Source organism: Euleptes europaea, chromosome 1 (genome assembly GCF_029931775.1).
Source record: "Euleptes europaea isolate rEulEur1 chromosome 1, rEulEur1.hap1, whole genome shotgun sequence".
Lineage (NCBI taxonomy): Eukaryota > Metazoa > Chordata > Lepidosauria > Squamata > Sphaerodactylidae > Euleptes > Euleptes europaea.
Window position 1 is genome coordinate 180,845,972 of NC_079312.1, and position 16,762 is coordinate 180,862,733.

Here is a 16,762-nt window from a genome sequence, read left to right on the forward strand (position 1 = left end):
TGAACACATAGGGCACTTTCACACATGCCAGATAATGCACTTTCAATCCACTTTCAATGCACTTTGCAGCTGGGTTTTACTGTGTGAAACAGCAAAATCCACTTGCAAACAATCATTAAAGTGCATTGAAAGTGGATCGGAAGTGCATTGTTCAGCATGTGTGAAAGCGCCCATATAGTCATGGTCACAAGGTGAGCTTGTTGTTGTTTTTTAAAATTTTGTCAAATTCAAGTCGGGATAAGCCTGTCCATAGTTCTTACCAGTAGAGTCCTGGAGGGACCATAGAGGGCATCTAGTCCAACTCTCTGCTGAAAATCTAAAACCAGAGCCGCGTTAACTAAATGTTCAGCAGCAGCCTGTTTTTGAGTACTTCCATGTTTACAAGCAGTATACCTTTGAGGAAGAAAGAACGGCACGACCCTGTAAGAAGACTTCAGCACAAAAGCTTCCCTCGGAAACTAATAAACAGCTTGGCATGCCTAGGGAAGTTGAGTTTGAAGAAGGAGAATTGGTTTTCGTACCCCGCTTTTCTCTTCTTTTAAGGAGCCTCGAAAGAGCTTACAATCGCCTTCCCCTCCCCACAATAGGCTCCTTGTGAGGTAGGTGGGGCTGAGAGAGTTTGGAGAAAACCGTGACTCGCCCAAGGTCACCCAGCAGGCTTCATGTGGAGGAGCAGGAAATCGAGCGTGGTTCTCCCGAGTCCATTGCTCTTAACCGCTACACCACGCTGCCTATCTTGAGATGAAATGTGCAGTTTGGCATTAAGTGATGTCTGTACATTCTCTACCTCTTTCTGCCCTGAAAGTCAGCATAGGCTTATTTTCCGCAAGGTGCATTTCTCAAAAAGGCAACAAATAATGGATTTTTGTCAGAACGCCTTCTGCCTTTCTCCAAGTAGATAGCTTCAGTAGGGTCCATCTTGGTCTACAGCAGAAGAGCTGGATTCGAGTCCAGGAGCGCCGACGAGATTTTGGGCGGCATCAGCTTTCGAGAGCCAAAGCTCCCTTCGTCAGATACCTTTCTCCAGAACTTTGAGGCACTCAAAGTTCGTTTTGCTCTTGGTAATTTCAGGGCAGATGGCCGGCGCTGGTCTTTGGCTTCCCTGCCGTCGTCCGGATATGGAACCAACACTCCCAGTTCCACCGTATCGGTAAGATCGTCTTTGGAGGAAGGAGACTCTGTCTAGACATTAGGAAGAATTTTCTAACAGAGCGGTTCCTCAGTGGAACAGGCTTCCTCGGGAGGTGGTGAGCTCTCCTTCCCTGTTTAAGGCTAGATGGCCGTCTCAGCAACGCTGATTCTATGACCTTAAGCAGATGATGAGAGGGAGGGCATCTTGTCCATCTTCTGGGCATGGAGTAGGGGTCACTGGGGGTGTGGGGTGGAGGTAGTTGTGAATTTCCTGCATTGGGCAGAGGGCTGGGCTAGATGACCCTGGTGGTCCCTTCCAACTCTATGATTCTATGAGACAGCTGAATCCAGGAACTGTTTAGGAGACAGCAGTAGTGCTAAGGTGGAGAGGTTGGCCTGGATCCAGACAAAATTTTCTGCCAACGGAAGGGGCGGGGGGGGGGGTAATTCCCACCGATTCAGAAGACTTCTCAGCCCACACGACGAAAGTCAGGCTGCACACCAGCACTGCCTTTTGCGCCAGGCGACGCGGTTGCCCCGATGTCAGTTGTGCTCTACTCTGGAGCTGGCGGCCCCTCGACGTCAGCTAAAGTGCGGTGGGGCGGGGAGCAATGACGGTCCTTCTCTTCCTCCAAGTCCTCGTGCTCCTCCCAAGAGCGCCTTCACCAGCTGCCTTATCAGCCCACCGTGGACGAGCTCCATTTCCTGTCCAAGCATTTCGGCAGTACGGAAAGCATCACCGACGATGATGGGGGCCGGCGGTCCCCTGCCGTGCGGCCCCGGTCCCGGAGCCTCAGGTGAGCACGGAACGGCCGAGAATCCCCGCGAGAGCAGTATCCCTTTGTGACCTGGGTACGAGTAGTTGTGTCGGTCTGCCGTAGAAGGCCAAGGTTCAAGTCCTGTAGCACCTTAAGAGACCAACCAAATTTTGGGGGTATAAGCTTTCGAGAGTCAAAGTATCTGACGAAGGGAGCTTTGACTCTTGAAATCTCATACCCTGAAAATCTGGTTGGTCTCAAAGGTGCTACGGACTCAAATCTAGCTCTACTTTTTGAAAATCACCAGGGCCTTTTATGCATGGCTGTTTCCCTTGCAGTCAGCCCCTTCCCCGACTACTTTGGGGCTTTGTTTTGATTATGCATGCATTTGCCGACCTTCAGAGGTCGCCTCGCTCTCCCTGCGCATTTCCCCCGCATTTTCTGGATGCTGTTTAGTCAGGATCCAGAAAACGTGGGCAAAACGCATGAAAAACACATGGGGAGAGCAACCGCTGATAGTTGGGAAATGCATGCATAATCAAAACAAGCCCCTAAATAATTAGGGAAACAGCCATTCATAAAAGGCCTGGGTGACTTTGGGCCTGTTGTGTTCTCTCATCCTAAAACTGGAAAAAGAGAGGAGGGGGGAACCACAGACAGTCCAGCAGTCTGTTCTTACAGGCCAACCAGGTGCCTCTAGGAGGCCCACAAGCAAGACAGCTGCAGCAGCATTATCCTGCCTGCGTTCCACAGCACCTAAGATAATAGGCATGCTGCTCTGATCCTGGAGACAATAGGTGTGCATCATGACTAGGAGTCGTGGATAGCCCCATCCTGCATAAGAACACAAGGAAAGCCCTGTTGGCTCAGACCAAGGCCCATCAGGTCCAGCAGTCTGTTCACACAGTGGCCGACCAGATGCCTCCAGGAAGCCCACAAGCAAGACGGCTACAGCAGCATTGTCCTGCCTGCGTTCCACAGCGCCTAATATAAATAGGCATGCTCCTCTGATCCTGGAGAGAATAGCTATGCATCATGACTAGCACCCTTTTATACTGGTAGCAACGGATAGCCCCATCTCCAAAAGAACATAAGAAAGGCCATGCTGTATCAGGCCAAGGTCCATCAAGTCCAGCAGTCTGTTCACACAGTGGCCAACCAGGTGCTTCTAGGAAGCCCACAAACAAGACGGCTGCAGCAGCATTCTCCTGCCTGCGTTCCACAGCACCTAAGATAATAGGCATGCTCCTCTGATCCTGAAGGGTCTCCCCGCCCCCCCAAAAAACCCACCTGGCACATCTAATGTAAATCAGGGCAAGTTCTGTACAACATCTAGCAGATCATTGTCGAAGGCTTTCACGGTCAGAGTTCATTGGTTCTTGTAGGTTATCCGGGCTGTGTAACCGTGGTTACTACTCTGAAGATGCCTGCCACAGTTGCTGGCGAAACGTCAGGAAAGAAAATTCCAAGACCACGGTTACACAGCCCGGATAACCTACAAGAACCAATCTAGCAGATCGTTGGTCATAAATACCTATTTAAATAAAAATAATGAGTAGAATCCCCCTATACAGGATCGAGGAGCATGGGGGTGGGGTATAAGGGATCAGAAGAGATTGCCACGGACAACTGATGCTTTTTTCTTCCTTCGCAGCCCGGGCCGGTCTCCCTCTTCCTATGACAATGAGATAGTGATGATGAATCATGTTTACAAGGAACGATTCCCCAAGGTAAGAGCTTTTCTGTCAAAGACCCTCCTGTGGGGAATGCCTGACCTGGGAACCTGAGAAATGGCCAAGTGCCTTGCTAGTGGGAAAGGAGGCGACGAGACAGGTTTTGCCCTGGGCCACTTCCTATTGGCAAGACCCAAGAGAAAGGCTTCAGAGTGTTGAACCCCGTTGCCCGTGTTGTGCCTAGTAGAGACAGCCTCTTGTCAAAGAAGGCTTTTTTTTTTTGCGTTGTTCTCTTATAATTATTACAGTATTCCACACAAAAATGTTGAGAAAGACTGAAAAAGAGAAAGAATCGGGACCAGAGTCTGAATCAGAACCCAACAGGGGCATCGATACCTGAATATGAAATGCAATTATTGCTTATATCAGGGATCCCCACGTAGTGCCTTTGGGCACCATAACTCTTGCATATACCTTTCCTGGTGCCCGCCAAGTGACAGAATGCCAGAGGTGCCCCACAGGCTCAGAAAGGTTGGGGACCTCGGACTTACATGAATAAATATGACAGAAAATTGTGTAATCCGCTTTGAGTCCACTTGAGAAAGGCGGACTACAAATAATGGAAATAAATGAATGAATAAAAATAGAATGGTTTTTTTGTGCGTGTGTACCCCTCAAAAGAAAATAGAAGGAGAACCTCTGAGCCTGGATGCTCATTGTAAGATGCTTTAAAGAGAGAAAGGGGACTGTATAAAGCTAGATGATTTATTTTTTAATTAATTTTTTAATTTTCCAAACAACATAAAAACAACTCATACAACATAGAACACCCCCCCCATATACATAGTCAATGATCCATGCCTAAAACAGGGTCTTCATCTATGAACGGAGATACATCAATCTGTATTATCTAGCATTAATCTTTAAATCTTGCCAGTAAATACATCTTACACCAAGCGGGGGCTATATATAATTATCCTCCCCCCCTTCCAGCAAAATTAACAACCATGCGAAACTTAAAAATTATTTCCTTATACTTATATCCATTACTATATCATCAATTATATCTAAAAAATGATTATACAAATTTAATATTATTCAATCTAGAAAAGAAATATGCGTATCTGTCTATAGCTACTTTCCACCATGATGGCATACATTTGTGGCCCTACTTAACATTGGCAATAGCTTTCTATATATTGGCAATAGCTTTCTAAAGCTAGATGATTTATTGATGCTTTCACCTTGATATCTGGTCTAAGGAACGCTTGTGACCTATCAAGCATTTTGCTTAAACATGAAGGTCCTTGTGAGCCAGGATTTCACTTTTTTAAAATTGAGGAGCATAGAGGGCATAGCACATTGTTTGGGAACCTGAATTCCCTGGCTCGCATCTTGGCATTGGAAAGGGGGTTGGGTCTACCCGGGTTGCTTGAACAAGTCCTGTTTTCCCCTGGACACGAACCTCCGTTTCTTACCCAAACAGGCCACGGCTCAAATGGAAGAGAAGCTGAAAGATTTTGCCAAGACCTACGAGCCGGACAGCGTGCTGCCTTTGGCCGATGGGGCCCTCAGCTTCATACACCACCAGGTCATCGAGCTGGCCAGGGACTGTTTGGCCAAGTCCCAGGAGGGCCTCATCACCACCGTCTACTTCTACGAGCTGCAGGAGAACATGGAGAAGCTGCTGAAAGACGTGAGTGCACGTGGATCTCTCACGGGCTCGGCGGGGCTCGGGAGAACGGGCAGGGTGTCAGAAGACATACCCTACTAGTGTAACCATCCAGGGTTGGCTTGGAGAGGAGGTCTCTGGAGAATGCTAAATTTAGGAGCGGATGATGGTGGGGTGGTTTGGAGCAGTGGACTCTAATCTGGAGAACCGGGTTTGATTCCCCACTCCTCCACATGAGTGGTAGACGCTAATCTGGAGAACCAGGTTGGTTTCCTCACTCCTTCACATGAGCAGCAAACTCTAATCTGGAGAGCCAGGTCTGATTCCCCACTCCTACGCATGAGTGGTGGACTCTAATCTGGAGAACCTGGTTTGATTCCCCACTCCTACACATGAGTGGTGGACTCTAATCTGGAGAACCTGGTTTGATTCCCCACTCCTACACATGAGCGGCGGAGTCTATAATCTAGAGGACCGGGTTTGATTCCCCACTCCTACACATATGCAGTGGACGCTAATCTGGAGAACCAGGTTTGATTCCCCACTCCTACACATGAGCGGCGGAGTCTATAATCTAGAGGACCGGGTTTGATTCCCCACTCCTACACATATGCGGTGGACTCTAATCTGGGGAACCAGGTTGGTTTCCCCACTCCTACACGTGAACGGAACTGGGTTAGTTTCCCCGCTCCTCCACATGAAACCTGCTGGGTTATCTTGGGCCAGTCCCAGTTCTCTCCGAACGCTTTCAGCCCTACCTGCCTCACAAGGTGCCTGTTGTAGGGAGAGGAAGGGAAGGCAATCATAAGCCAGTTTGAGTATCCTTAAAAGGTAGAGAAAATTGGGGTATAAAAACCAACTCTTCCTCTTCTTCTGTATAATAAAGCGACCCTAGTAGTCCAAGGGAGGTATCTGGGACCCCAGGAGCTTTGCGTCAGAGGGTCATGGAGGGAGGGCCCTGGTGATTTCCCCCACCAACTCCTTCTCTGACCAACTGCCTCTTCTCTTGCTTGCAGGCCTACGAGCGATCTGAGAGCGAGGAGGTGACCTTTGTCACTCAGCTGGTGAAGAAGCTGCTGATTATCATCTCCCGTCCAGCCCGGCTACTCGAGTGCCTGGTGAGGCATCGAAAGATGGTGGTGGGGGAAGGATGGGGAGAATAGGCAGGACAGCCCAGAAGGATCCGTTACTCCAGCAGAACAGCAAGATTGGAGTCCAGTAGCAACTTAGAGACCAACAAGGGTTTATATGCTGCCCCAAGAATTTAGGGAATGAATCCTGCCCCAAGGTAACTATAGCTGCCATTCTTCCTTCTGGAATTGAGAAGGTGCTCTCTCTGTGAACCTGAGACCTTCTGCATGCCAAGCAGATGCTCTGCCGCTGAGCCACAGCCCCTCCCCTCCCTCTCTGTCTCTTTCTCTCAGGTTCTGTCCCCACCTGCCCCCTTCACGTTCTCCCCTCCTGGGGACAGACTGTGGCCCAGGAAAGGCACTCCGTTCATGCTCGGAGGCACTTCCCTGTACCAGGGTTGCCAGCCTCTTGGTGGGACCTGGAGATCTCCTGGAACAACCGATCTCCAGATGACACAGATCTGTTCTCCTGGAGGAAATGGATGCTCTGGAGGGTGGGCTGTATGGCATTATACCTGCTGAGGTCTCTCTCCCCTTCCCAAACCCTGCTCTCCCCAGGGGTCCCCCCCAAAAAAAATCTCCACAAGTTTCCATACCCACGCTTGGCAACCTTAGTGTGGTGCAGCCATTTCCCAGGTGATAAACCTTGTGGGATTTACTTTGCACGTGGCCTGCAGCAAAGAGGGCAAGCCCGTATTTTAGCCGCGGCACGTACAAGCAGGGCCGGTGCCAGTCTTTTTTGTGCCCTAGGCAAGGCTAACTACTTGTGCCCCCCATTGCTAATCAGTTTTCAAAAACAGATGTCTTGTAGAAAAAAATAAAAGCCTGATGCATTCCTACAAAACTTTTTATAAGACGTTATAATTAATTATTTTCCATAGCACTGTTGTGGTGCTTATCTTAAAATTAAAAAAAATATAAATTGTCAGTTGCATTTTTTCAAGAAATTAATCTGTTCAAAACTGTGCCCCTCGGGCCAGTCCTGCACCCCTCTGAGGTCTGCCCCCTCGTTCGCCTGATGGTGGTACCGGCCTTGAATACAAGCCAGGATTAGACACTCCGTTGGGTTTTGTTCCCAGCTGTTGCTTTGGAGGATGGTCTCAACAGGGTTATACCTGCAGCGGTCCCTCTCCAGGCGCCACCCCCAAATCTCCAGGGATTTCCCAAGCAGGAGTTGGCCACCTTATCCTGTCCTGTTGCATGTTCCACATCTGGGCTCTCCCACTGGAAGCAGAACGCCCCCCCCAGATGTGGCACCGAGCATCGCTCGCTCTACCTGTACAGTCAGCGTTGAAGGTTGCCTGCTGGTTTCCCTAACAACCCTCCAGCCAACCACGAGGCACGCTCGCTTCCTCCACCTGGCTAATTGCCATCCGGCTGGAGGATAAACTGCATCGCCCATCACTTGCGGAGGGATGAGAGGGGGGATGCGTGGTGTTTTTAAAGCATGCATGGATTTTGAACACTTTTAGCCATCCAACTTTTTTTCCCAAATAAAAAATGGGGTTTAGAAAAGGCCCTTCACCTTCCCGGTTTTGCATTGCAAAAGGTCGGACCAGAACCAACGGGTTGAAATTAAATCAAAAGAGTTTCCAGCTAGACATTTCAGAGAAGCAACGTTCAGGTTTTGTGATCCAGACTGCATTTGGATAACTTGACGGTTATTTTTAGCTGGTTTGGACAAAAGTAGAAGAAAAACGTATCAAATTAATTTATGCCTGTTTCTCCTTCTAGTGCTAGTGTTACCTTGCATTTTATTTTTTTGGCAATGAAACTGCTAATAATGTGGGTGCTTGGTGGTTTCTTCCTAACTCAGGCTCCATTTATTCATGGAAGGTTTTGTCTTGGATTTGCCACTCTATAGATGCACATTTCCCCCATCCGAATTCTCAAAACTCTGCATGGGGGCTTATTGTTGAGTTTTGAGAATACGAATGGGGGAAAAGTGCATGTAAAGAGTGGCAACTCCAAGGCAAAACCTTCGAAAAGGTTGTTAACTGGTATTAAACATTTTAAGGGTTTTCCCACTTGTTTGAGGGGAACATGTATATTTTCTTACCATTAAAGACTTGCTAAGAAATAAAATCTGGGATTTGGAGGGGGGGAAGAAAGGTTGGGGGGCCCTGGTTTAGGCAGTGCAAACAGAGAAGATCCTATTTTATCCTATTATTATTATTAATAATAATAACAACAGTAGCAACAGCAGCTACAACAACAATAATAATAATAGAATTTGTTACCGCGCTGTCTATCCAACCAAGGCTGGGCTCAGAGCGGCTAAGATGAATTGGGTTGACAGAATGGCCGGCCCAGGCTTACCCGGTGAGCTTCACAGCTAAGCAGGGATTTGAACTCGGTTCCCCTCCAAGTGTGGCTCTCCAACAACGACAACCACATAGAGCCTTGATGACTTCCACCAAGGAGCCCCTTTGCAGCTAAGATTCTCCCGTTCGGTGGAAATAGTGACGCCTTGATGGGACAGTCCTCGACTCTAATCCTGACCGTTCCGCTGCCTTTCAGGAGTTCAACCCTGAGGAGTTTTACCACTTGCTGGAAGCAGCCGAGGACCACGCCAAAGAGGGGCACCTGGTCAAGACGGACATCCCTCGCTACATCATCAGCCAGCTGGGGCTCACCCGAGACCCCTTCCCAGGTAGCTCAGCAAAAAAAAAAAAAACTCAAAAAAAAAAAAAACCCTCCAGGCAAGCAGGCGGCCTTTTCTATACGTGCCTGGGCCACAATACGTGTCATGGGGTACATTGTCTGTGATTCCATGCATGTTTCCGCATGCGTGCCTTGTGACTTCTGTGGGTACGTGCAAGCCATCCTTCATTCTGGCTGTTGAGTGTGGCGTTACATTGATCCTGAGAACCGCAGGCTGTTTCTCCCCTACCGAGTGCATTTTTCCTCCCGGGTGTGTCCTTATTGTCTCCGCAGTGCTCAGAGTAGTGTTGCCAGCCTCCAGGTAGGGCCTGGAGAACCCCTGGAATTACAACTGATCTTCATGAACACATGAAGCTGCCTTCTACTGAATCAGGCCCTCGGTCCATCAAAGTCAGTATCGTCTACTCAGACCGGCAGCGGCTCTCCAGGGTCTCAGGCAGAGGTCTTTCACATCACCTACTCGCCTAGTCCCTTTAACTGGAGATGCTGGGGATTGAATCTGGGACCTCCTGCATGCCAAACTGAGGCCACTGAGCCACGGCCCCTCTCTAAGGCTCTCCAGGGTCTCAGGCAGAGGTCTTTCACATCACCTGCTTGCCTGGTCCCTTTAACTGGAGGTGCCGGGGATTGAACCTGGGACCTTCTGCAGGCCAAGCAGAGGCTCTGCCACTGAGCCACGGCCCCTCCCCACGACTGAGGTCTGTTCGCCTGGAGAAAAGGGCTGCTTTGGAGGGTGGAGTCTATGGCGTTACACCCTGCGGAGGCCCCTCCCTTCTCCAAACCCCGCCCTCCCCAGGCTCCATCCCCCAAATATCCAGAAACTTGTAACCCAGAGTTGGCAACCCTAGCTCAGGGCGATCGATCGCTCTGTGTGCCGGGTTGTATGGCCAGGTGGTCTGTTTCCTAAGCAGAAACCCAAATAGAGAAGCACTAACAGCCGAGCCTGTGGACATTTTCACGGTCTTAATGAAGAATTGACCCCTATGGGGGGAATAGTGATTAGTGGGGTGCCCCGCAGAGGCATGAGAATGACACAGAATAGGTGCCCTTTGCACAAGGCCAGAAATGAAAAGGGGGGAAAAAACCTTAACCTTAAACAACAACAACTAGAATTAGGTACCATAAGGGTGAGAAACAACGTGTACCATGGGGCTAATATTGATTCAAGTGATCTTATGAATGACATGTAATAAAATTTAATACATACACTAATAAACAACTTATATCTAGCCCTGTTCAAGACTCTTATCTATTCTGAATACAAATGACTGACAGAATTTGAACAATGTACTTCAGTAGATACACGGAAGCATAAATCCAAAATAGGCAACCCTGGATGGAGATTGCATGAGTACATTTTGAATTTTACAAACACCATTTTACTCAGTCACAAAGACTGTAATATTCACATAAATTCAGGTTCTTGTATAATGGCATAGTATTCAGAATTTTACGTTTGTAGACCACTGAAGAAGTTTTTACAACCAAAACGCATCTGGTCAAAGCTTTGGTATTTTTGCCTGGTCGTACTTTTGTGTTTATTTATTTTGTATATTTAATATTCACGTTGGATGCATAGAGGCTCGAACAGGGCTAGATATAAGTTGTTTATCTGTGTATGTATTAAATCTATTATATATCATTCATAAGATCACTTGTATCAATATTAGCCCCATGGTACGTGTTGTTTGTTACCCTTAGGGTACCTTATGCTTGCCCTTTGCAAAGGAACAAAATTATTTAGTGCAGGATTGCCTTGAGCTGTCCCCGACCCCCCCAGCCCAAAAAAGCACACATGCATGCACATTCAGCACATGCGATGGGAGGCGAGGAATGTGACGCTTCCACTATCTCCCAGCAGAACTTTGTTTGGTTCCCCAAACAGCCCCGTTATTTTTATTTTAAACTCCCGCTCCGTTCCTCTCAGCAGCTCTGCCACAGTGAACTGGACACTGTGCCAGAGGTAGCCGGCTATGAGTCCTCGTCTTCTCACGACGCTAGTTCTCGCTGAGGCACGACCGCCAAGTGGAGGCAATGATATGAACCCCCACCTGCAGCCTAAAATGGTATTGCCTAGCCGGAGGCTTGCTACCTCAGCGAGGACTAGGTTCCCATGCACGAGCATGAGCGGGAGCCAAAGTAGATGTTCATCAGGAGCGAACATCGAGGTGCAAATCGCTACCCATGCTACTCTACTGGAACGATCATCTAAGGATAGGGTAATTAATACGTTTGGGCTTAAATTTTGGGGACTGCTCTCCCAGACTAAAGAGCCCCGTGGCGCAGAGTGGTAAGCTGCAGTACAGCAGTCCAAAGCTCTGCTCACGACCTGAGTTCAATCCCAACGGAAGTTGGTTTCAGGTAGCCGGCTCAAGGTTGACTCAGCCTTCCATCCTTCCAAGGTCGGTAAAATGAGTACCCAGCTTGCTGGGGGTAAAGGGAAGATGACTGGGGAAGGCACTGGCAAACCACCCCGTAAAACAAAGTCTGCCTAGTAAACATCGGGATGTGACGTCACCTCATGGGTCAGGAATGACGTGGTGCTTACACAGGGAAAGTTTACCTTTACTCCCAGACTAACTTACGTGTTCTACATGGTACAACCCTGGATAGTACTGGGGGCGCTTTCACTTACTTATCAACTTTTAGGGCTAGTACAATAGACTATATTGCTGTTTCTTCTGCCCTACTGAACTCCGTGGTTAAGTTTGAGGTGGCTAACCGCCCCCTAAGTGATCATTGCCCATTGAGGCTATTTCTTAACATCAATGCCAACACTTTACTAAAACCAGTTTTGCATCCTGATGAAGACACAACGCCGGACCTTAGGAGACTGCTGCTATCATACTGCCCTTTTACAAATCTATGGTGAGACCACACTTGGGATGCTGTGTACTGTTCTGGTCACCACACCTAAAAAAGGATATTACAGAGCTTGAGAAGGTGCAGGAAAGAGCAACCAAAATGATCAGGGGACCAGAGCAACTGTCCTATGGGGAGCGGTTAAAACGGTTAGGGCTGTTTAGGTTGGAAAGAAGGTGGCTGAGGGGAGACATGATAGAGGACTATAAAATTATGCGTGGTTTGGAGAGAGTGGACAGGGAGAAGCTTTTCTCCCTCTCTCATAATACCAGAACGTGGGGTTATCTGCTGAAGCTGGAGGGTGAGAAATTCAAAACAGATAAAAGGAAGTACTTCTCCACACAATGCATAGTTAACTTGTGCAACTCCCTGCCCCAGGATGTGGTGATGGCTGCCAACTTGGAAGGCTTTAAGAGGGGAGTGCACATGTTCATGGAGGAAAGGGGTATTCATGGGCTACTAGTTAAAATAGATATTAGTCATGATGCATGGCTGTTCTCTCCAGGATCAGAGGAGCATGCCTATTATTTTAGGTGCTGTGGAACACAGACAGGATAATGCTGCTGCAGTCGTCTTGCTTGTGGGCTTCGTGGAGGCCCCTGTTTGGCCCCTGTGTGAACAGACTGCTGGACTTGATGGGCCTGGGTCTGATCCCGCAGGGCTTTTCTTATGTTCTAGACTTAGATGGTTGGAACAACTCAATTCTAAATTTTCTTATATTTTTGAAAGCGCTGAAATGGAGTCTCGGAGGAAGCAGATGTTCACTTGGAGTTGGGTTCGGGTTCCCTGCAACTCCGCAGCAGCTGGGGGGAAATGGCCATTAGACAATAAAGGAGAGTCTGTTTCGGCTCGGGACACCATTGCGGGGGGAGGAGGGGTTCCTGCTTCCCCCCCCCCCCAGCCATTTTCCATGCCAAAACAGTACTGGGCATGGGTGGGGGGGCGGTTTGAGTTATTTCCCTGTTTCTGCTGCTCCACATGCACCGAGTACTCCAGAGATTATTCCGGGAAACACGGACCCAAACCGTGAAGCAAGAAGGGGGCTGACGCGCCCATCTTCCGGGTGACCGAAAGCACAGAGATTGGCGGCAAAGTATCAGGAACGTCCTGTTTTTGCATCCAATCCAACATTGCCTCAGCCTCCCGCCTCGTCATGTCTTTTCCCTCTATAATCTTCTTGCTGGCTGTACGCTAAATTGGGCTCAGATGGCTGAATAATGAGCAGAAGGAGTTAACTCTGGGGTTGCTTTGGTTCAGGTGACAGGCAGATCCTACGCAGGGTGCATCTCAAGGGCTGGGGCCGCTTCCTGCTTTCCCCTGGCATGCTGAGAGCCAGACTATGCATGATAAGGGGAATTCTTGTGCTGCTTCTTGGCTTGGTCTTTTCAGGGTGGGGTGCTCCAAATCTGATCAGAGCACCGGCATGGGGGTATGAATCTTTAACCTTGCCTCGTGGGTGAAAATCAACACCCCCCAGCTCCTTTTCTCCCTGCGGGGAAGGGAAATTTGGACCTGTCCTGTCCTGTATAGTTTGGCCCAGAGGCCAGACTACAGTACGTCAGGAAGTGTCTACCTGGATTCAGGATTCTGATACTCAGGGAAGTAAAAAGGTAAAGGTAGTCCCCTGTGCAAGCACCGGGTCATTCCTGACCCATGGGGTGACGTCACATCCCGACGTTTACTAGGCAGACTGTGTGTACGGGGTGGTTTGCCACTGCCTTCCCCAACTGTCTACACTTTACCCCCAGCAAGCTGGTTACTCATTTTACCGACCTCGGATGGAAGGCTGAGTCCACCTTGAGCCGGCTACCTGAAACCGACTTCCGTCGGGATCGAACTCAGGTCGGGAGCAGAGCTTTGGACTGCAGTACTGCAGCTTACCACTCTGCGCCACGGAAGTACAGGTCCAATTTTGGGGTGTCGAGGGGCTTTTGGGGCCCTGAGTTCAGGAGGGATCCCAAAATTGCACAATGAAATAGTAAATGTAGATGAATTACTATACCAACCTGTTGATATACGTTTCTGGCTGTTTTTGTAAGTGTTTGTATGTTTGCCTTTATGTGCCCAGGGTTTCACTGCTGTGTGTATGTTCCAGCGTGAGTGAAACAACCATTATATCTGCTAGATTTGAATCTAGTAGCATCTTAGAGACCAACAAGATTTTCGGGGTAGGAGCTTTCGAAAGTCAAGCTCCCTACATAGAATCATAGAGCTGGAAGGGAACACCAGTGTCATCTAGTCCAACCCCCTGCACAAAGCAGGAAATTCACAACTACCTCCCCCACACACCCCCAGTGACCCCCACGTGCCCAGAAGATGGCCAAGATGCCCTCCCTCTCATGATCTGTCTATGGTCATAGAAGCAGGATTGCTGACAGATGGCCACCTAGCCTCTGCTTAAAAACCTCCAGGGAAGGAGAACCCACCACCTCCCGAGGAAGCCTGTTCCACTGAGGAACCGCTCTGTTGGAAACTTCTTCCTAATGTCTAGACGGAAACTCTTTTGATCTAATTTCAACCTGTTGGTTCTGGTCCGACCTTCTGGGGCAACAGAAAACAACTCGGCACCCTCCTCTCTATGACAGCCCTTCAAGTATTTGAAGATGGTTATCATATCCCCTCTCAGTCTTCTCTTCAGGCTAAACATACCAACAAACATTAATCAGATATGAACTCTTGAAAGCGTATACCCTGAAAATCCTGTTGACCTCTGAGGTGCTACTGGGCTCGTATCTACCTCTTCTCCTGCAGACCAACACGGCTAACCTCTGAAACTCGGCCATTATTTGAACACCTGCGCACACGCAGAGCTAACGTATACATCTTTCACTGTGTCGACGTGCACGAGAGCATGTTTTGCCCGGGGGTTTTGTTTCCGCAAAGGCATGAGTTGCTTCTCCTGATCTGCCAGCTAAACTCACGTTAGCATGCCAGCGATTGCACGTGTGTATCTCACTTGCACGTATAGCATGCAGAGTGTGCGTATGTCTCGACCACATGCATGCGCGCTCGTGTGCATGCATGGCTGTGCACGCCATCTCGGTCTCGTTCCTTTCTGTGCTTTCATGAATGACAACGGGGATGCTAAAGTCTTGTTCCCTTGGCTTTCCCTTTGGCTCTTTCCAAACCCTGTTGTCGTCAGATGTCCTGTATGTGGAGGAGCACGATAGCGGAGGATCCAACACCCCAGAGACAGAGGAGTTCGCGGAGGTCAGTACGCTGGGCTCGGCTCTGCCGGCTCCGGCCCTGCGCCATCCACCCCAGCTTTTCGCACATACACAAATCCCGGAGTCACCTTCGCCTTCACCCCTGTTTACTGTTTCCGCTGCTGCTGTTGCAAACACAACCACGTGAATCGTGCTGGGGAAGGGGTGGTGGTGGAGCGCAGGGGTGGTGGTGGAGTGCACCCCGTTTGGCCAATCGTTCGCTCTCGCACAGGGAAAAAAGAACACGAGGAATTGGGCTCAGGATGAGGTTGCGGAAATACCCCTCTATGGGTATGCAAAGTAGATTTTTGAACCTACCATACTCGGAAAGGACTCATTTGTGCTCTTCCGGCTCCATCGACTCACAAGCTCATGTGCTCTTGGAATGTTGTTTCTGTGTGGATCTTAGATTACGATATATTTCTCCTCTTTGAACAGACAAATCTAATGCCTCTGTATCTGATATAATGCCTTTTTTATTAAGTGATAGAGATCCCCAAGGCTACACTGGCAGTGGCAAAATTTATTTCAGTCCCTATATCCTCCATATAAGATTTAAAACCGTGGTGCTCAAGATAAATGGATCAAAGAGCTTCTAAGGGATAAAGGAAAGGAAAAGTTGCGGAAATTCTCCATTTCCCTGTGATTGCATCTTCAAATGTAGATAACCCCCCTCCCGCAAAAAAAAAAAAAAAAGGTTGAGGAAAGGATAAAATCTGTTGCAATAACATATGTAATCCTAGAAAAACAGCCTTCCTTTAATAAATACGCTGAAGGGATGTAAGTTATCATACAGACCAAAGGAGGGAAATATTTTTGGGGGATATCATGTAGACCAAATGCATTTCAACTAGAGTCTTCCTCAGTGGTCTCTAAAAAAATGGTATTGATTCATAAAATGTACTTATTTATTTTTATTTACGTCACTGATACCCCACCTTTCATCCCAATGGGGACCCAAGGTAGCTTACCCCGTTCTCCTTTCTTCCACTTTATCCTCACAACGACAGCCCTGCAAGGTAGATTAGTCTGATAGTGTGTGACCGGCCCAAGGCCAATTAGCCAGCTTCCCTGACAGGGTTGGTTGGGATTTGAACCTGGTTCTCCCAGACTTTAGTCTGACACTCTTAATCACTATACTGCACTGCCTTTCTGCGTTCAGATTGCCACTGGAGTGACCACAGAGGAGTTCTGTGGTCACTTTTCTCCATTGCCTGTAGGGTTGCCAAATGCCCGGTGATGCCTGCCAATCCACGGGGCTGCCTGCCAACCCTCAGCTGGTTGACAGGTGAAAGCAAGGAAGAGAGCAATCCACATGCGTGCAGTGCGCCGGAATTGCGGGGGACACTCTAGGAATTTCCTCCAGAAACGCTATGTTTTCCATAGAGTTTTTGGAGGAAACTGCTAGAGCATCCCGCACGATGCAGGCACTTGCAGGGTAAACCCAGAAGTGATGTTATCATGCCTTATGTGCACGCGTGCGCGGATCGCTTCCCACAGCCCTGCGCAGAGGAAGCTCCCACCAGTGGCCAGCGAGAACCCGGCCACCCTAACTGTCTGCCATTTTCCTTGTGTTTTTCCTCCACTGCGCCACCAGAGGGCTTAAAAAAATCAATAATTGGGATTGCGTTATAGCTCTGTTACCATGATTATTTTTTAATGCATG

The 16,762-nt window shown here is 48.7% G+C and overlaps 1 protein-coding gene across 1 annotated transcript in view; it reads left to right on the plus strand.

Annotated features, from left to right (window-relative positions):
- Positions 1-16,762, plus strand: part of MAST1 (microtubule associated serine/threonine kinase 1) — a 48,458-nt gene that overhangs the window by 12,404 nt on the left and 19,292 nt on the right. The window contains exons 4-10 of the mRNA XM_056855021.1: positions 1,072-1,150; positions 1,768-1,928; positions 3,544-3,619; positions 5,049-5,258; positions 6,251-6,352; positions 8,885-9,017; positions 15,033-15,100. Coding sequence (XP_056710999.1) covers positions 1,072-1,150; positions 1,768-1,928; positions 3,544-3,619; positions 5,049-5,258; positions 6,251-6,352; positions 8,885-9,017; positions 15,033-15,100 — 829 coding nt within the window. The remainder of the gene's footprint in view (positions 1-1,071; positions 1,151-1,767; positions 1,929-3,543; positions 3,620-5,048; positions 5,259-6,250; positions 6,353-8,884; positions 9,018-15,032; positions 15,101-16,762) is intronic.